Here is a 20,137-nt window from a genome sequence, read left to right on the forward strand (position 1 = left end):
CAAAGCCCGCTGGGCCGGAGGCGGTCTCCCATAGGGCGGTCTGACGAGGCCGCTCCTGCCTCCCGCTGACCATAGAGCTGCTGCTCCCGCCGCCCCGGCCCTAAGGTGTGTGACCGAGAAGGGAAGGGAGGTGGACAGGGGAGGGATCGGAGGAGAGACGGCCCAGGCCCGGAGGGGAGAGCACCCTGTGCCCTCCGGATCACCGTGAGGAGGGCCTGGAAAGGGGGGGGGGGGGCGCTGAGAAGCCGGCCCCGAGTCGCTCGCCTTCCCCGGCGTGGAAGGAAGGAGCAGGGGAGCCCCAGCCCGGCCTGGGGGCTCCGGAGCCGCGCCCGCCCTGCCAATAACCTCCTGCGAAGGATACCCCCCGACTTTCCCCCACCACACCTGCCTCCCTCGGCTGGGCTCCGCCCCCAGCCCTCCCAGGTGAGACCCCCAGCCCAGCACGCTGTATGAGACCCCCATCTTTTCCCAGCCCAGCCCCTTTATGTGAGACCCCCATCCCCCCAACCTAGCCCCACTGTGTGAGATCCACATCTCCCCCAGCCTAGCAGAGATTCCTGTCCCCCACCTAGCCCAGATGATGACTCCCCCACCACCCTCACCGGAGAACGCCCCCATCCCCATCCAGCCTGCCCATATGAGACCCCCCATCCCCCCTCCAGCCCGCCCCTCCCAGGTGAGAGCCTCCATCCTGTCCCTCAAACAGAAAAAGGGTATAATGAGCAGGATCAGGGTTGAGAGCCTGACTCCAACCATAGACTTGCCTGGCATCTCTCTCCTAGGGATAGAAATTTGACTGCCCTGAAGAAGGAAGGAACCAGATTGTCAAGGTGGGGTATTCTTTACCTGCTTGGTCTTCTCACCTACAAACATGACTTTCAAACCCCACCAAGGCCTTTGCTGTCTGAATGGTTCATTTTTGTGATTGCTACCATCCACATGCTTATTTTCCAGCGTGATTTCGTTTGAACACTTTATTTAAAAGGAGCAGCATGGCATAGTGGATACCACCACCACTTAGGTTCATATCCTGCCTCTGGATAGACTGACTGTGTGACCTTGGGCAAGTTACTCTTGGCAACTTTCTAAGACAATAAATGGCAAGGTAGCTCCCCATGTTAGCATGGCTTACCACAGGCTCCCTCAGCCTCCAACCTCTGATGTTATTTAGATGACTTAGGTAAACTTAACTCCTACCATTGAATGCCAGTCTTTTAATTTGATAGCATTCTGTAATGTGATGTAAGTTCCATGTGATGTTTGATTTAGATATGAAGAACTATCTCAACTGCCACTTGCTTTTGTATTTCTGTCCCCCAATTTTTTTTGGAGGCAGTTGGGGTTCATTGACCACCCAGGGTCACACAGCTAGTAAGTGTCTGATCCTGGTTTTGAACTCAGATACTCCTGACTCCAGGCCCAGTGTGGCACCTAGCTGCTCCAATGTCCCCACATTTCTTCATGGAACTACATGCTTGTTTATTTTGGATTCAGAAATTGTTAGTAGTTTCTATTCAATGAAATGTCAGTGTCAAGAAGGGTCCCCAGTGCTTTATATCTATCAAGCTACGGAACATCTAGTTTGGTGAACATTTTTTGGTGTTTGTTATCTTGGCTTTATTCTTATAGGGGTTCTGTATTCTTATAGTGCTATGTGGAATTCTATTGTATATAATCCTATGTGTGATACAGGATTATAGACTTGAAGCTGGAAGGAACCTTAGAGATCACCAAGTTCAGGGGTGTTGAACACTCAGCCAACCCAGAGTATAGGCCCAACCAGACTAAAATGTAATTGGGAAACAATAACAAAATACATAGAAATACAATAAACATAGAAAACGTTACATGTTAAAACAAAGTCGATAAGTGGCCTTCAGGGATACAGATGAGTGGCCCTGTTTCTCTCTCAGTTTGATACCACTGATTTTAGTTCAACCTATTTTATTTTGCAGATGAGAAAACCGAGAACCTAAGAAGTTAAATGACTTGTTCAAGGTCACACAGGTAGTGAGTGGGAGATCCTGACTTCAAACCCAGGTCCTCTGACTAAATCTAGTATTTTTTTCACTCTATTCATTCTCCATTAGTAGTCCTGTTGTGTGTAGTTTTTAAAAATTGCTTTTGCTATTTAAAACTGATTATAATGAATAAGAATACTTTTCTGAATTATTCATGTTAAGTAGTACCATAAATATATTGTGATACCCAAATGGGCAACCACTGGACACTTCCAAGTTTACCATCTCCACACTAGATGGCTCATTTGGCTTATTGGAGAGCTACTAAAGTCGATGCGGACCCAAGGAAGAAACTAACTGGACATTTTTGCTTTTTCTCTCAGTTGGTTTACTAGTGTCCCAAGGAAATACAGCAACTATATGGAAAATTATGACTGATACTCTATTGGACCCACAACAAGGGAACAGCAGTAAGGAAATGGATAGGCTGTGCCCTCAGCTATTACTACTGCCCCTACCCCTCCCAGACCGTGGTGTCCCAGGGCCAGTTCAGAGTCCTTCCTATTCTGAGACCCTCCCACCTCTGCCTGCCAACTCAAACTGCCTGCTTGTGGAAGCCACGGCAACAGAGAGCAGTGCAGGAAGCATGGAAATCTTCGTAGAAGCTGTCACTGGAGACTTGTCCCAGAGTGCCCCCGGAGAGACCCCAGGTATAAACATTGTGATTTTTAGAACAGTTGTTAGCCATATTTATAAAAATGTTTCAAGATATGGCCATCTTGGTGGGGGAGAAGGGAGAGAATGGTCAGTAGATGTTGCTTGTGGAATATCTTGAGTCTTAGCTTTATTCTAAGCACAATCTGTTTTCTTGGAGTTTTCTTCTGCTCCCATGTGGATGAGATGATGGTTTCTATCTGGAACTATTCTCTAGGAAGAAGTATTATGAGAGGGAAACTGTTCTAAGACATGTGCCTATGTCTGTACTTCTCAGGTGTACTTTCCCTTATGCTAGATAAGGTTTCCTAGATGGGCATACTTTTCTAGAAGTAATCTAGTTGTGTACCCTCACCCCAACCCACTGACCCAGGTTCTTGGGCAGGTCTGCACCTAACTCAGCCTAGACAGATTATTTGAAGGTGGGAGCTGAACATGTATCCTGAGTTAGTGTGTCCCTTAGCTGCCATCCCCATATTGATCATACTACTCATTTTTAAGAAATTCTGATATCTAACTGCAATACCTTGTGCTATAAGTTTCATTTATTTTTCTTGGTTCTTTCCTCTGCTTAAGATATTACCATGACTTTAAGTCTTGTGATCTATCTCTTCTTCCTCTCAGCTTTCTCCGTTCTCATCTGTCTTCCCCTTCCCTCATGGATCATAGTTTTTTAGTTGCTGTCAGTGCTGTGTATTCTTCTTTTTCTCCTCATATTTCATATGTCCCTCTTCAATTGTGAAACTCAGAACTGGACTTGGGATTCCAGGCAAGTTCTGAGGTCTGACCAAGGAGAGTGGGAAAATGGCTTTTTAGTTATATCTGCCTGTGAAGATGGGACCATATGGTCTCTGTCTTCTCTGTTCCCCCTTAGTGTGTAACATCATTAAGCCAGACTTCCAGCTAGCTCCTCAGTAAACATTTTGTCAAGTGAATGATTCTGTATGCCAGGATCTGAAGCTGGTTCTCAGCCTTCCTCACTATGCTTAAGCTCTTTGTCTCCTCCCTTTCTCTCTCCCTGAACTTCTGTCTCTGTGCCATCCTGTCTGCAGGTGTTCTGGTGAAGGTGATGAAGCTGTACTTTTGTGAAGGCTGTGAGCAGAGCTTTCCTGAGCCCGCACTGCTGGCCCTGCACCATTGTCCCAACACCATATTGCAATCCAAGGGCAGCCTCTCTAGCCCCCAGCAGTCTGAAGAGCTGAACCCTGGGGATTCCATCCTCCCCAAGCCCCTACAGGGGCACAGCCCACCAGGTGGGAATCCCCTAACATGCCCATCATGTGGGCAGGAATTTACCCAGCCACAGGCCCTGAAAAGCCACTTCACGAGCCACCAGGTCGCCCCTGAGGACTTTTCCTGCTCTGAGCCAGGATGCAGGTTCTTTACTAGAGAACGCAAGGGGCTACAGGACCACCTACAGCAGGCCCACAGTTTGGTCCCCGTGCCCTGCCCCTTTCGTGCCTGCCCCTTGCTTTTTGGGAATCAGCAGGGCATGGAACTTCACCGCCGCTCCCATTACCCCTTCCAGTGCAGCCACTGCAGCTACATGGGCTCTAATGCCAAGCTGTTCTGCCAGCACCAGCGGAGCCACCTACCTGGGGCTCACAGACAGCCAGCTCCTAGTCAGCACCCCTCTTCTCAGGAGATGCAGCCAGGTATGGGGCAAGAGGTCAGTTTCCCCACTCTGATTTGAAGGAGATTAGCTTTGTGGGCTTTGGTTCTAATTTCCAGCAGGAAAGATGGCTGCTGGGTTCCTTCCCCCTGTCAGTTAGAATAATAGATCTTATCAAGAGCAAGGTAAAGGGGTTCACTCTTGAAATAGGGGAGTAGTTTAGGGATGGGTAATTGAATAGCACACCTGGGCAGAAGAATCCAAGGTCTTCAGGAAGAAAAAAAAAACCCAAACATTAATTCCTTTTCATTAATTTTCCTTCCAAAGGAAGAATATATTTGGCAGAGTTGGGTGGGTAGCACAGAACTTTCTTGAGCTTGGAGGTGACAGGAACCTGGAAGGTGGAGAGAAGGAACAGAACCTAAAATTCGGAGTTTCCTTATCTGTCACTGACCATGTCTTCTTCTCAGTGCATAGGCTGCAGAGAGAGCATGGCTGACTCTTGACTTTGCAACTGAAGAGGGATGAGACAAACAGGTTTAAAGGTGAAAGCCTGGTCTCAGGCTAAAATTGGGTTAGGGTTTCCAGCTGAAAATGCCTGAATAGGAGGAATTACAGGCCAGCATTGTGATCTTAGCCCCCTTGGGATCCCTGGGCCAAGGGAGAAAGGAAAAGGTCTCTATCCTTGGCCTTGGAGCTATAAGGAAGCTGAGGTCTGATTCCTCCCCCTTCCCCCTCATTTTATAGATGAGGAAAATGAGGCACAGAAAGGAGAAGTGACTTTCCCAACGTCTCTCAGGTCTTAAGAAACAGCCCTGGGATGAAAGCCCATGTCCTCTTACTCCATATCAAGTGTTCATAAGGGCGGCACCATTTAACTTCTGTGTGACTTTACCAGGTTAAATTTGTTTGCAGCAACTGAACGGTCCTCAGGTGAAGGGAAACTTTCTGAAGGAGCGGGTAGCTCCCTGCCTGGTAGGAAGCCAGTGGAAGAGGAGGAGGACAAAGAAGAAAATGGAAGGGACCTTCTGTCTCCTGAGGAGAAAGAAGAGAAGAAAAAAGAAGATGAGAGTGAAGCCAAGGGTGGGAGCAGCAAGAAAGTCCAAAAGACACGAAAAGGGACCCGGCAATTCAAAGGTGACTTTATTAGCCCTGGTAGTGCTTTCAGGTTTACAAAATATGGTTTATCTCTGGAGTCTTCTTCACAACAACCCTTCGAGGTAGGTGTTACTGTTGTCAGATTTTACAGATGAGGAAACTGAGGCTGAGAAAGGTTAAGTTTCTCAGGGCCACTCTTGCAACTAGCAAGTACCTAAGGCAGATTTTTTTTTTTTGGCTAGGCAGTGGGGTTAAGTGACTTGCCCAGGGTCACACAGCTAGTAAGTGTTATTACATGTCTGAGACCGGATTTGAACTCAGGTCCTCCTGAATCCAGGGCCAGTGCTCTATCCACTGTGCCATCCAGCTGCCCCCTAAGGCGGAATTTGAACTCAGGTCTTCTTGATTACAAGTCCAGTCCATTGTGCCACTTGAACTGCTCCGGGGTGGAATCCAGGATCCCCACACTTTATTTGAGTAAGTTTAATGGTGAGGGGCTTTGTGGCATCTGAGTTGGGTTTTGTTTCCAGCTGGAGCAGGGCTACAAGTTTAACCATCGGGGTGTTACATTCTTCTCCAGCTTGCCTTGTCTTCTCTGGAAGGGTATGTGGTAGCTATGGAAATGGGATTAAATTAGATTGTTTATCTTGGACTAGTTTCCTGCAAGTAAAAAGGCTGCCTCCTAACTAGAAAAGATAGCTCTGTGTTAGAACAGTTTTAAAGAGCTCGTATCAAACCACCGAGTATTGTCCGGGCTGGCCTCGGCTCCATTTTATCCCAATTTAGAACAGCGGCATTTAAAACCTGCCCTTCAGGGAGCCTGTCCTGAATGATGGATGAATACCGGAAATACTACTATTTCCTCTAACCCCCTCTCCATTTTACAGAACAAGATGATACCATTTGGGTTGTTCACACCCTTTTACTTGTGGCTTCCTGCTTCAGACTAATTTTCCTTTTTACCAGCACCTCTTCCCTCCTTGTCTTTATTGGGACAGCTACAAGGAAAATAAGTGAAACTGTGCTGTTTAATGGGAGGCAGCCGGTGGTTCAGTGGGAAGAGCACTATGCCTGGAGTCAGGAAGACCTGGGTTCAGATCCACACTTGGACATCTCCTAACTGTGTGACTCTGGGCAAGTCACTTAACCTCTGATCCTCTGACAAAATGGATCCACTGGGGAAGGAAATGGCAACCCACTGTAGTATCTTTCCCAAGAAATCTCCAGATGGGCTCACAGAGAGTCAGACGTGACTGAAAACAACAACACTGCTATTTGTTTGTTTCTTTCCACTGGCTTAGAGAAAGGCATAGATGGCTGGCTTATCAAATTAGCAGAGGACTCAAAGCTCGAAAGGATTGCTAACTCCTGCCAGAATCAGGTTTCGAAAAGACCTGAACAGGGCAGAACCTGGGCCAAATCTAATAAGATAAAATCTAGTTTGGATTTCCCGAAGCAACTTACCCCTGCACGTACTAAATGGAGGTATGGCTAGATGGCAATTCATCTGAAAAAGATCTGGGGGTTTTAGTGGACTGCAAGCCAAGAATGGATCCATAGTTCAATATGACGACCAAGAAAGCTCGTCTCATCTTTGGCTGCATTAGGAAAAGCATCGTGTTTTAGGGGTAAAGAGGTGTGATAATTTCTCTGTCCACTCTCCTGATTGGACCACACTGTTCGGTTCGTGTTCAGTTTTGGACAGTTTCAGGACAGATATCGATGAGCAGGAGAGGCACTAGAGCAAAGCTACCTGGGTAGTGAAGAGCATTCTTTCATGCCATGGGAGGACTGCTTGAAGGTACAAGAGATGTTTAAACTAGGCAAACGAAGCTTTGGTTTGGGCAAGGGAGAGACGTGATAGTCTTCAAATATCTGAAGGGCTACCATGTGCAAAAAAGAGAAGGCTTGTTTGGCTTACCCCCAAGAGGCAGAATTAGGAGCAATGGGTGACAGAGGTACAAATTCAGACTTCATGGAAAGAAAAACTCCACTCCAACAGTTTAGAGCTACCAGTAAGCGGAATAGGCTCTGGGGGAGGTTATGAGTTCTCATTCACTGGTAGTTGTTAAGCAAAGCTGGGGGACCATTTGTCAAGCAGGTTGTGGAGGGGGCCCTTTTTTTTTTTAAGGCAGTTGGGGTTAAGTGACTTGCCCAGGGTCACACAGCTAGTAAGTGTCAAGTGTTTGGTAAGAGGCCAGATTTGAACTCAGGTCCTCCTAATTTCAGAGCTGGTGCTCTATCCACTATGCCACCTAACTGCTCCAGTACAAATCGGGGGCCCTTTTTCAAGAATAGGTTGGACTGTATGACCTCTAAGGCCCGTTTTGTATCTGAAATTCTGTTCCTTTTGTGTGGTTCTAGGAAAAGTTTTTAAAGCAATGGAATGGGCAAGGACGAAACTATTATTTGTCTATTATTTGACTGATTGATTTAGAGGGGTGACAAGTCTTGGAGATTTTCTGGGGCTTGTGTTCCTTAACATCATCAAGAGTTAATTGTGTTTTCCTGAAGGGTGTACTGTCAGTTTAGTTACTGTTGTCTCTCTCTGCCCTTTCTCCTCTGAGTCTCAGTGCCCCGACCCTGTACTCCACCCTCTTTGAGCTGCTCCTGACTCTCTCTGTCACCCTCCCCTTCCCAGGAGATGTGGCTGCTGGCTCTGAATCCTTGTTCAAGACCCACATGTGCCCAGAATGCAAGCGTTGCTTCAAGAAGCGGACCCACCTGGTGGAGCATCTCCACCTGCACTTCCCAGATCCCAGCCTCCAGTGTCCCAACTGCCAAAAGTTCTTCACCAGTAAGAGCAAGCTCAAAATTCACTTGCTTCGGGAGCTGGGTGAGAAGGCCCACCGCTGCCCCCTGTGCCACTACCGGGCCGTGGAGAAGAATGCTCTGAACCGGCACATGGCAAGCATGCATGAGAATATCTCCAATTTCTACTCGGATGTCTACACATGCCCTGTGTGCCACGAGGAATTCCGCCTCAGCCAGGCTCTCAAGGAACACCTGAAGAGCCACGCTGCTGAGCCCACGCGCCTGCACTGCTTCCAGGAGGGCTGCAGCCACGCTGCCCCTGACCGGAAGGCCTTCATCCGGCATCTCCGGGAGGCCCACGGGGTGCGAGCGGTAGAGTGCCGGCACCACTCCTGCCCCATGCTCTTCGCCACGGCCGAAGCGATGGAGGCCCACCGCAAGAGCCACTATGCGTTCCACTGCCCACACTGTGACTTTGCCTGTTCCAACAAGCACCTATTCCGCAAGCATAAGAAACAGGGGCACCCCGGCAGTGAGGAACTGCGCTGTGCATTCTGTCCCTTTGCCACCTTCAACCCTGTGGCCTACCAAGACCACGTGGGCAAGATGCATGCCCACGAGAAGATCCACCAGTGTCCCGAGTGCAGTTTTGCTACTGCCCACAAGAGGGTGCTCATCCGCCACACACTGCTCCACACTGGTAAGGCTCCTCCTCCCTCCTGTTCTCACCCAGTTTTAGGGTAGTCTTCTAAGCACTTTAGGGGGGAGCGTGGAGAAGACCATCTCCATCTGGGTTACTAAAGGTTTCTTCTTAAAGAGGCTGCAAATAAGGTGTCAGTGACCTGGAAGTTGTGGTTCCACTCACTGTCATCCACACTCTGTCACTTCCATGCTGGCTTCTGGGAATGCCCAGTTTCTTAGCCCACCCAGTGGAAAACACAAACCCCAATTTGTGCTCTATTTGTGAATATATCAATGTGCCGAACTTGGTTTAAGAGTACAATATTTGGGCATCTTGAGTTTACTAACTGTCCAAAAAACCCTTCATTTATATAATCTCCTATGCCTAAGACTTTTCATAATAGTCCCAGGGATCTTGAAGGTGGTATAATTTATCTCCTCTGCTCCTGCATCCTTCATTCAGACCTAAGAATTGATGAGTCTGAGATTCTGACCAGTTCCAAAAGTTTGCAGAGCATGTGTGCTAGCTAATAGTAAAAAGAAATTGAACAGAAGGCTCTGATGCCAATTCAAATTATCCCACTTTTACTTTCTTCCCTTTTCTGCAGGGCTCGTTTGTCTTTGTTAAGCTTGTCTCTGATAGATTGTGGGGTTCTGTGGCTCTCTGAAGCTGGCCCATAGAAGTTGGAAAAGAGGGTGGCTAAGGACAAAAGACAGTGTTGGGAAATGTGACTGTAATTGAGACTTAAGTCTCTCCCTTGGACACCGTGAGCACCTGGACCCCTATCCAGCGTCACAGTGGTTACAAGGGGGAAGCTGCCTTTTACAGGAATCCTGCACAGAGGCAGTGAAGGAGGCAGAGGACAGGGGACAGCATGGGGCCCTTTTTCACCCTTGCTTTCTCCCCCTTTTCCATTTTTGCCCAAGGAGAGAAACCCCACAAATGTGAGCTGTGTGACTTCACCTGCCGAGATGTGAGCTACCTGTCCAAACACATGCTGACCCACTCAAACACCAAGGATTACATGTGCACCGAATGTGGCTACGTCACCAAGTGGAAACACTACCTCAGTGTGCACATGCGCAAGCATGCCGGCGACCTCAGGTGTGCACCTGGTGCCCTTGTGCAGCCTCAGCCCTGGTTCATACTCTGACACAGACAGGCTCTGCCCCCGTCCCCTCGCCCTCAAACCTCCTCTTCCCTGCTGCTTCCCGGCGTTGGTCCCTTTGTCCTACCCTCCGTTTACTCTTGACAACTTCTGTGTATGAGAGTGAGGTTCCACTATACGATCCCTTCACCCTTCCTGGACCTGGCTCAGGAAATGCGCGTGAAGCTGAACACCTGTCCTCGTGTGCCCAGGCCCATGTCCACATGAGCCCATCCTTCTTCCCCTCAGACTCAGCGAGAGGCCCTTCACAGGCCCCGTCGAGTCTGGACTTGGAAAGGGGAGGCGAGGCTGCATCTAAGCTGTCCCTCCTTTCTCTCTTCTTCCTCCCCAGGTACCAGTGCAACCAGTGTTCCTATCGCTGCCACCGTGCCGACCAGCTGAGCAGTCATAAGTTGCGCCACCAGGGCAAGTCCCTAATGTGTGAAGTGTGTGCATTTGCCTGCAAACGCAAATATGAGCTGCAGAAACACATGGCCTCCCAGCACCGCCCAGGAGCTCCAGCCCCCCTGTACCCTTGTCGATACTGCAGCTACCAGAGCCGCCACAAACAGGCCCTGCTGAGCCACGAAAACTGCAAACACACGCGCCTGCGAGAATTCCGCTGTGCCCTCTGTGACTACCGTACTTTCAGCAACACCACTCTTTTCTTCCACAAGCGGAAGGCCCACGGCTACGTGCCTGGGGCCCAGACCTGGCCGCACGGACATGCTAGCCAAGAGCAGGATGGCACCAAACAGTGCCCAGCTTCTCTACCAGGGCCAGGGGCCTCAAGCCAGTCCTCTCCCCAGGAGGAGGGACAGTGCCCACAGCCTGTGGAGTCAGTCGAGTCCAGCTTTAACCAAGCGTTGTCAGAGATTCACATGGAGAAGGGAGAGGGAAAAGGAGGAGAAATTAGTGCCCCCCCTGAGGATAACTTTGTGGGGCAGTCTCCCAGTCCTGCGGAGGTGGATGAGGATGGCTGTACCCTGCACCTGGAGGCATTACGTGTTGAGTTGGAGACTGCCTCTGGGCCTCCCCCCCCTGAAATGACAGAGACATCCCCTATGGAATATGGGCATCTGGGCGCCTCAGAGGAGCCAGATGGCACATTGGAGGCTCTGCCTGGCTTTGAGGAAGAGCCAGAGCTCCCAAATGGCGGTCAATCTGACTTAGGATCTGTGAGGGAACCTGTGCTAGAGAAGTCTGCCCCCAACTCCCCTAGAAACCCCTTATCCTCGGATGACCCCCCTGCTAATGTAAAGCGACCCTTTGAGCCCCCTCCGTCCCCTGGGGCACCAGCCCTGTCCCAGCTCCCGCAGTCAGAATCAGTGCTCAAAGCACTACGAAGACGGGACAAAGAACAGGCAGAAACCCTGGTACTGGAGGGGCGGGTGCAGATGCTGGTGGTGCAAGGGGAAGGACGGGCCTTCCGCTGTCCACACTGCCCTTTCGTCACCCGCCGTGAGAAGGCACTAGGGCTCCACACCAAGACTGGGTGCCAGGGCCGCCGGGAGCCCCTCCTTTGTTCAGGATGTGGGGCCAGCTTCAAGCAGCAGCGTGGGCTGAACACCCACCTCCTCAAGAAATGCCCTGTCCTGCTCGGAAAGAATAAGCCTTCGCTCAAACCCAGCTCTCCTGCCCTTCGGGACTCTCAGTCTATTGTTACTGTTGCCTTGGAGAATATGAGTGAGGAGATGCCCTGCTCTGCGACCTGGGAAGCTAAGCTGGTGCCTGCTGAGGATCCCCCTGCTGAGCCTCCCCTGTCAGCCAAGGAAGGCAGTGAGACCCGGGGCCCCCCCTCTGACTCGTTAGCCCCGACAGAACATTCCACGCCCGAGGCATCACCTGCGGAATTCCACTTCAAGCAGGGGAAGTTCCATTGCCGTGCCTGCCCATTCCTGTGTTCCCGTCTGTCATCCATCACTTCCCACGTAACCGAGGGCTGCCGGGGCCAGAGCTGGGGCAGCAAACGTGGGAGCGGGACCTGTCGAGCTGAGCCAGGCCCAAGCAGCGGGGAAAAGAGTGGGCCGAGAAGTAACCGGGAGGAGCCAGACCCAGCTGGGGAGGATCGTGCCCAGGAGCCCCAGAAAGGGGCCCGGTTCTCCTGCCCCACCTGCCCTTTCAGCTGCAGGCAGGAGCGAGCTCTCAGGACGCACCAGGCCCGGGGCTGCCCCGGGGCTGAACCCCGAGAGCTGCGCTGCAGCCTCTGCCCCTTCACTACTCGAGGTCCAGCCGCTCTGCGGCTCCACCAGACGCGGCAACACCAGGCAGCCCTCGCACCTTCCCCTGCCCCGCCAGTCCCCCGAGGTCCCCGCCCCCTGCTACGGTGCCAGGATTGCAGCTTCACATGCAAGCAGAGCCGATGCCTGCAGCAGCATCGGCGGCTGAAGCACGAAGGAGTGAAGCCCCACCAGTGCCCTTTCTGCGAGTTCTCCACCACGCGGCGCTACCGCCTGGAAGCTCACCAGTCTCGGCACACGGGAGTGGGCCGCATCCCATGTGGGTCCTGCCCCCAGACTTTTGGTACCAACTCCAAGCTGCGCTTGCACAGGCTGAGGGTCCATGACAAGACGCCCACTCATTTTTGCCCACTCTGTGACTACAGCGGCTACCTGCAGCACGACATCACCCGACACGTTAATAGCTGCCACCAGGGCACGCCAGCCTTTGCCTGTCCCCGGTGTGAAGCCCGCTTCAGTTCAGAGACAGCGCTGAAGCAGCACGCGCTGAGGCGACACCCAGACCCTGCGCCTTCGGCGCCGGGCTCACCCGCTGAGGCCTCCGAAGGCCCTCTGCACTGTCCTCACTGTGGCCTCTCTTGCCCCAGCCCTGCTGGCCTGCGATGCCACACTCGCAAACAGCACCCCAGGCTGGAGTGCAGTGCGTGCCAGGAGGCTTTCTCCAGCCGGGGAGCCCTAGAAGAGCATCGGAGGCAGCAGCACTTCAGCCACCGGTGCCACCTGTGCAGCTTCGCGGCGCGGGAGCGGGCCGGGCTTGTGAAGCACTACCTGGAGCAGCACGAGAAGGCGGGCACAGGGGATGGTGGGGCTGGGGGGCCCCCACTGCGCTGCCCCTTCTGTGACTTTGGTTGCCGACACCAGCTGGTGCTCGATCACCACGTGAAGGGGCATGGGGGAACACGGTTGTACAAGTGCACCGACTGCGCGTACAGCACCAAGAACAGGCAGAAGATCACTTGGCACAGCCGGATCCACACTGGGGAGAAGCCGTACCGCTGTCATCTCTGTCCGTATGCTTGTGCTGACCCCTCCCGCCTCAAGGTGAGGGGCTGGGCAGGGGTCCTCTGGCCATTGGGGTCAAGGTGGATGGTTGAGAGGTTAAGGTTGGAAGAACAGGAAAGGGGCTGTCTTTGATGGTCCATCATGTGCATTGCCTGGCTGGAGGCTCAGGGATGATGGTGCTCTCCTCTAGTCCTTGATGATCCATTGGTGAGCTCAGCTGAACCTGGAAATCTAGAGACCAGGGCTGAAAGGGGAAACTCCAGACCCAAGGTGTCCTTCTCTGTAAAGTAGCGAGGGTCGGGCTAACTTGGGACCTCCAAAGCCTGCATCCTAAGATATGGGGGCAGAGACAGGGTATGACAAAGGGCTAAGTGGAGGAGCCACACTTTTACCTGTCGTTCCCAGCTCCCAGGAGCTGTGATTGAAAATGCAAGAGAAGGGGTTGGGGGGCCCTAGGGTGCACCTCATCCATTCGTTCTGTTGTGCTGCTTTTCTCCCCATCTCCAGTACCACATGCGAATCCACAAAGAGGAGCGTAAATATTTGTGTCCCGAGTGTGGCTACAAATGCAAGTGGGTAAACCAGCTCAAATATCACATGACTAAGCACACAGGTGAGTCTGGATTTTGTGAGGAGGAGGTGGGTTAAGGATCCCCTGTGGTTCCCTTAGCCTCACTGAGGCAGCAGGCCTGCCAGGACTGGAGTGACTTAGGAGAGGGCCACTTGGCTCCTGCATGGAGGTGGCATGAGTTATTCTGATTCAGGAGAAATGAAAAGGCAAATCATCATGTCTTTCTCCCCCGAGATAGAATATAAGCACTTTGAGAGCAGAGATTGTATTATTTTTTAATCTTTGTATCTCCAGTTCCGTACACACAGCAAGTGCTCAATGAATGCTTATTGATCAGTTGGTTTCATACAGCAGATGGCCATTTGCCCAGCATAGCACTCTTAGACAAATCAGAGGAATTCTCAAGGCTCCTAGGATTTTGTCGATATTGTTTATTTCTTCCCAGCCATCCCCTTTTACCTGTCTTTCTTTTGACTTAGACTAGTATTTATTATTTGTTTCTTTAAAAAAACGAGACTCTGGAGGCTCTCCACAAATGGCGAGTCCTTTGGCCACTTCTTTCTTGTCCTTTTTGGACCCTTTGTAGGTAGCCATTGCTTCTTCTTATCCTGAAGGTGGCAGTTTAGGGACCAGTCAGTGATGTATATTGAATGCCTTTGTGGAGTACAAAGGAAAGAGCAGACATGGTCTTTGCCTTTGAAGAATTTGCAGTCTTATGGGGAAGGCAGGAGAAAAAATCAGAAATCCCCAGAATAGGGTTCTAAGGGTTGGAGTAATGTGAGTGGTCAGAGCTGATGCATCAGCTTTGAAAGCTCCCTGGAGGAGGGCTAAAACTAGGGGGAAAGAGCCTCGTTCAGAACGTGCTTATGTGTAAGCTCTGAACAACACTCTTTGCCCCTTGCTTAGAATCCTCTCTTCTCTGCCCACCCCCAGCTCCTGGCCTCACCTCCCAACTATTCTAGTGAAAGGCTAAAAGTCCAGGTTAAGCTGTGAGCCACAGGTCGGGGACCTTGGTCTCATGCCTGTACAACTACCAGGCCAGGTGTTGAGGACACATCTCAAGGCAGATGCTTGTCTCGTGGCTGTAATACAGCTGGGTCCCTTCCAAGCCATTTGCCTGTCATGCTGTTTGCTGGTAAGTCACTCAGGACTGGGTACTGAGCTTCCTCTCCCTTTTTTCTCCCCTGGCAGGACTGAAGCCGTACCAGTGTCCTGAGTGTGAGTATTGTACAAACCGGGCAGATGCACTCCGGGTGCACCAGGAGACTCGGCATCAGGAGGCCAGGGCCTTCATGTGTGAGCAGTGTGGCAAGGCCTTCAAGACAAGGTTTCTGCTACGCACCCACCTTCGGAAGCACAGTGAGGACAAGCCGTATGTGTGCAACGTGTGCCACCGAGCTTTCCGCTGGGCTGCTGGCCTCCGCCACCATGCCCTCACCCACACTGACCACCACCCTTTCTTCTGCCGCCTCTGCAGCTACAAAGCCAAGCAGAAGTTTCAGGTGGTCAAGCATGTCAGGAGGCACCATCCTGACCAGACTGACCCCAGCCAGAGTGTGGGCAAAGACCCCACCACCCCAACAGTGCATCTTCATGACGTGCAGCTTGAGGATCCTGTTCCCCTAGGTCCTGCTGCACCTGAAGGCTGAGCCAGGCTTCTAAGAAGTCATGCATCAGGAGACAAGGGCCTGGACCCGAACCAGATACTGGTACTGAGGAGGGCCGAGGAATTGCTGGCTTCGTCACCTCTGGGAGGCTGGGCCCCTCCTAGGGTGGGGCATAGGGTACTATGAAATGTACAGCTGTGTAACAATGACTGGATCAGAGTATGATTTATTACACTTAAGGTGTTTTTAGTCCTCAGGATCCCTAAGATTTTCCTTTAGAAATCCTAAATTCAGGGGCTTGGATTTTATCAATTCTTTAAAGGCCTTTTCTTCTTACGTGTCACATCTTTCACTATTTCATCATCATCAGGACATCTTTATTAAGCATCTAATAGCATATACTTTGTACAAAGCAACTTAAACAGGATGTGATCTCTAGCTTTAGATTCATGTCTGTCTTTTTCTTAACCTATCTTAACCAAGCTGGCACTTTATTCTGCCCTTCCTTCTCAGACTGTTCTCTGAATCCTTCCCATCCCCATTGAAATATAGGAGTTTAGTGTCAGATACGAGACTGACGCAAGCTTTCACTCTTGTCCTTGTCCCTGATCCCTGTCCCCCTGTTTTACTCGTGCCCCTCACCCCAGCTCTGAGAAAGGCTCGGGTAAAGGAGCTTTTAGCAAGAGGGAAGGCCTGGAGCAGATAAACATTGTATTTCCTCTTTTTCCATAGGAATCCCCAGCCCTGAGACACACCCAGAAGCTGACCAGCAGCTTTCAGGAGCTGGAGATGGGGAAAGAGGGCTCTGGAGGTAATGGCCCGCCCAGGGCCTTCCTCCATGATCCAGGAGCCTTAGGTGAGATCTGGCTTCAGGCCTTCTGCATCTTTCTTTCCTTCTTCCTTCCCTTCTGGACCATCCACCCCACCAGGGTGCTTTCCCACTTCTTGCTCAGCACCTTTGTTCCCTCTGCCTTCTCTCCCCACCTCCCAACAAAGCTGAGCCCTGCCCTTCACTTCTGGGGCCCTTCTCTACCTTTTCCTACTCTCCCTATTCCAAAACAAGGACAAGCTACACTCTAGACTGAGTTAGGGGGAGGAGTTGTATTTTGTACAGGCAGGCCTAGGGAGAAGGCCAGCAGGAGATCAGGTCAGACACAGTGCTGTCCAGAGTGCAGGAACCTGGTGGTCCCACAGCCTCTGCCCCAGGGGCCCTGGCTTCTTCTTTTCTTTAGCACCATACTTGTGGCAAAGGATATAGGGCCCGCTTCTGGGTTCCTCAGCCCAGGCTTCCTCTTCATCTCTGGGCTGCAGCATCCTTTGCCCCAGTGTGGGGGTGAGAATCCTAGAGCTGGACCAGGGAGAAGACTACAACAAAAGGAGCAGCTTCCAGGGAGAGCAAGAGGACAGGGATTCTGGTGGCATGACAATAACCGGGAAAGAAGCAAATGGCCGGGGAAGCTGAGACCTGAGAGGAGAGAGGGAGTGATGAGGTGGGCAAGGCCCAGGGAAGAAAGGAGAAACTCCCATCTAATCTGGGAGCCCATTTTTACTCCTAGGAGTACCCCCCCTAGCATTCCCTGATACCTGCTAAGAAAGGAAAGAACCACTCACCTAAACTGCTGATGCTTCTCACTCAGTCTCCGTCCTCACCCAGCTCCTCCCGCATCTGGATGTGCACAAAAATGGAAGCAGGATGGAGACTTGTACCGTCCTTGGAGAGAAGATGTATGTGACGATAACCTGAGAGAGGAGGAAAGACCGGTGTGGGCGTGGTGCAGGAAGAACCCTGTCCCTTAGCTAGGCTTGGGGTCAGGCTCTGCTGAGAGGCTGAGGCTTGAAAGGTTAGACAGGCAGGCTCACCTTGTTGGACGCAGGTCCAAGGCACTGTGTACTGACCAACAAAGTCATTTCTTGATGCCCTGTCATAATCTTCCACCACAAATCGTAGGAGGGCAAGTTCTGGTACTCGCACCCGGAACTGCAGTGTCTGCCCCCAGTAGGGGTTAAAACCTGGTGGGCCAGGAGACAGTGTTGACTACAGTAAATGGAGGTGGGGACGCTTCCCCCTACCTGGCAGGGACTTTATGGGGCCAGTCTTCCTCACCATTGTTCTCCACGTAGCTGGTCTCCTGCCGGGCTGTGTCTCCTGGCACTCCGTAAATTTCTACCCGAACCAGGGGATCCACAATAGAGCCTTCTTTGCTGTTGGCCACCTTAGGTAGCTGCTGCCCACTGATCACCTGCAACCAGACAGTCAGTGGTGCAGAGCTGCCCACGTAGCTCCCCTCAGCCCCTCTAAGTATCTAGCCCTAGAATCTCTGGTGTTATTGTCTAAGGTAGAGTTTGCTAGACTTGAAGTTTCCTTCCACGTAGGTACTTTGCAGTTTAAAACACATCCAAACAAATAAGATTTAAACAACATGTTCACTCCACCCACATTAATCCTCACCACCCTGCCCCACTTCCTTCACACACACTCACGCTCTATTTCCTCATAGTGCCACACCTGAATGAGGAGAGTCAGAGTGGGACTGGGTGGCCTCTCGGGGTGAAAGGAGCTTTGGGGGTCACACAGAAAAGCTGGCTTCAGCACATAGCCACAACCACCGTTCTGACCAAAAAGCCCATCACAAAGGTCCATCTCCAGCCCCGCAGTCTGAATGTTCAGGGCCACTTGATAGGCCAGAGAAAAGGGAGGGGGATCGATTCAGATGGTGGGGCATGGTTCAGTGACCCTCCCCCACCCTAGTCCAGCCTCTCCCCCAGGCTTAGACTGCCCAGTCGGGAGTGCGGTCTCCCACCCCCTAGCGTTTCTGCACCTTTTCACTGTGGGCCCCCTCGCCCCTCACCCATCTGGCAGCCTGCATTCCATAGCTCCTGAGGGCTGTAATTGGAGGAATCTGTCCTCAGGCCGCTGGGATACACCCGACTCAGCTGCCAGGCGTTGTGTTGCACAAATTCATTCCCTGCAGAAGGAGCTGGGAGTGAGGGGCAGTTGAGCTGTCCACAGAACCCCACCCCATCTCTGCTCTTCCCCCAGGACTTGTCTCCATAGGACCTCTGAGTTACTCCGGCTCCACAACTGCTCAGACTCTTCTGTCTCCTTCTGTTTGGCCACCTGCCCCACATAATCTGTCTCTCCCTCCTGTCCTCGCTCCCACCCCCACAACTGCCTTCCTGTCTGTCCTTGGCAGCTTCCCTGTACTTTGGTGCCCCGGTACACCACACCCAGCCCACATCCCCCCTCTCGATTTCACTCTCTCCTTGTCCTAACCGGCCTCCTTGACCAGGCGCCGGGCCTTTGCCTCAGAGAAGGACGACGTCTCATAGAGGCGGTAGTGAGCCTTCGAGTGTGCAAAACTTCGAAATGGAACACTCTTCAGATAAACAACCAGGGCCGATAGGGCTGGGCACAGGGTGGTCTTGGATTTCTAGAGAGAAGAAAGCTGATGGTAGTGGGAATGGGATAGAAAGAAGAGAGAAGAGCCTGACCTGAGATTGAACCATGCCCCTCATGCTAAGGCCCTCCCCACCACCGCCACTAGGATTCTCCTCCCAACCCTTCCCTCCCCACCTCACCTGCTTGGGCAGGAGAGGGGACCCAGACATGGGACCAAGGACCCGGGGCCCGGTTTGACAACACACAGATGGACACAACAGCCGACAGGACACAACCTGGGGTGGGAATGGGGATAAATGCAGCCTGGGTGCCCTAATGGTGTCATTGGAACCCACCATGTGGTCTGCCTGTGCACATTCGGGATTCATCACTTCTCTTGTAATGAAGAGTTAGAATTGGGGGGTGGGGTAGGGGAGAGGGCAGGGAGTGAAAAGTAAGGGGGAGTGTTTCCCTTTTAAAACCTACTGACATCTAAACTTTGTATCCCCCCTCCAGCCAGTGCCTAGCAATGTTCTGCACCTAGGAGGTGCTTAATAAATGTTTGTGGATTTTAAAAAGCCCTTGTCTGTGCTGACTCCCCTTCCTCACTTCAGCAACCTATCTCTAGTTTGCACAGCTAGCCACCTTCCCATACCTGGGAGGCTAGCCCTCTTCTGCCCAGCTGCTTTTCTTCTCTCCCTCTAACTTTTGCTCAAAACACCTCCAGAAAACTCCCTGCCTAACTTCCCCAGACAGCATAATTCCAGTTACCCAATTACAGCAGAAATATCTGTGTTCTCATGCACGTAGGTATATGTAAATGGCCCTCCTTTAGGCTTTCCATCATGCCTGTCATTTCTATAAGTTTGCTGTCTCCCCACAACACACACACACACACACACACACACATTGTAAGCCCCTTCAGTGCACATAATATGCATATAAATGGCCCTAGTTTAGGTTCTTCATCATAATTTCCTAAGTATATTATCTCCCCCCACAACACACACACATACTTTGTAAGCCCCTTAAAGAGCACAGATTTTGCCCATTATTTCTCGGAATCTCCACCATCAGCTGTTGCATAGTTGTGCCATGATAAGTGTCTGGCACAAATCCAAGGGACCCTGCGGCCAGGTTAAAACTACCTCAAGCCCCACTTTCTTTTTCCTCTTGTCCTCGTTTCGGGCCGTCTCATCAAAGTCCAGCACATCAGGCTCCAGTTCTGGCTCGGGCTCCTCCTCTTCTTCAGGCTCTTCCAGTTCCTCAGAGTCCCCTGGAGCCTCCCCAAGCTCCTCCTCAAGTGTCCCCATCTTCTTCCCCTTCAGGAGAATCTTCCCTCGAAGCTCCTGACAGTATGAGAGGAAGGG

General features: G+C 51.6%; 2 protein-coding genes across 12 annotated transcripts in view; one reads left to right on the plus strand and one right to left on the minus strand.

Annotated features, from left to right (window-relative positions):
• Positions 1–19,347, plus strand: ZNF142 (zinc finger protein 142). 8 transcript variants are annotated; one of them, XR_013483432.1, is made up of 12 exons: positions 115–423; positions 783–830; positions 1,956–2,040; positions 2,345–2,671; positions 3,728–4,330; positions 5,203–5,424; positions 8,027–8,839; positions 9,748–9,925; positions 10,321–13,249; positions 13,718–13,823; positions 14,973–15,565; positions 16,121–19,347. XR_013483432.1 is itself a non-coding variant. In XM_078147677.1 (11 exons), the coding sequence occupies exons 4-11, from the start codon at positions 2,392–2,394 to the stop codon at positions 15,428–15,430; spliced, it is 5,589 nt and encodes a 1,862-aa protein (XP_078003803.1). In that variant the 5' UTR covers positions 1–105; positions 783–830; positions 1,956–2,040; positions 2,345–2,391; the 3' UTR covers positions 15,431–15,597. The 8 variants fall into 8 exon arrangements, 6 of the variants coding, with proteins under 6 accessions (XP_078003803.1, XP_020858437.1, XP_078003804.1 ...); XR_013483433.1 differs by having other exon boundaries at positions 14,973–15,490; XM_078147677.1 differs by lacking the exons at positions 115–423; positions 16,121–19,347 and adding an exon at positions 1–105 and having other exon boundaries at positions 14,973–15,597.
• The window catches only part of PLCD4 (phospholipase C delta 4), a 26,863-nt gene continuing 23,196 nt past the window's right edge, over positions 16,471–20,137 (minus strand). For 2 of the 4 annotated variants that reach the window (XM_078147688.1, XM_078147687.1), the window contains 6 exons: positions 19,916–20,116; positions 18,663–18,819; positions 18,238–18,354; positions 17,895–18,061; positions 17,493–17,628; positions 16,471–17,398 (listed from right to left, as the gene is read on the minus strand). In XM_078147688.1, the coding sequence (XP_078003814.1) occupies positions 17,022–17,398; positions 17,493–17,628; positions 17,895–18,061; positions 18,238–18,354; positions 18,663–18,819; positions 19,916–20,116 (1,155 nt within the window). In that variant the 3' untranslated portion in view covers positions 16,471–17,021. The remainder of the gene's footprint in view (positions 17,399–17,492; positions 17,629–17,894; positions 18,062–18,237; positions 18,355–18,662; positions 18,820–19,915; positions 20,117–20,137) is intronic. The other 2 variants (XM_078147689.1, XM_021002796.2) reach the window with 2 other exon arrangements.

The sequence above is a fragment of the Phascolarctos cinereus genome, unplaced genomic scaffold (genome assembly GCF_003287225.1).
Source record: "Phascolarctos cinereus isolate Bilbo 61053 unplaced genomic scaffold, phaCin_HiC Scaffold_7;HRSCAF=346, whole genome shotgun sequence".
Classification (NCBI taxonomy): domain Eukaryota; kingdom Metazoa; phylum Chordata; class Mammalia; order Diprotodontia; family Phascolarctidae; genus Phascolarctos; species Phascolarctos cinereus.

What these genes read in the sequence shown, in the direction of transcription:
- ZNF142 (XM_078147677.1), top strand. Translation starts at nt 2,392, where the DNA reads ATGACTGATACTCTATTGGACCCACAACAAGGGAACAGCAGTAAGGAA. An exon ending in AGGGACCCGGCAATTCAAAG is followed by an intron (nt 5,425 to 8,026) that starts GTGACTTTATTA and finishes TCCCCTTCCCAG; the next exon opens with GAGATGTGGCTGCTGGCTCT. An exon ending in CTGACCCCTCCCGCCTCAAG is followed by an intron (nt 13,250 to 13,717) that starts GTGAGGGGCTGG and finishes CCCCATCTCCAG; the next exon opens with TACCACATGCGAATCCACAA.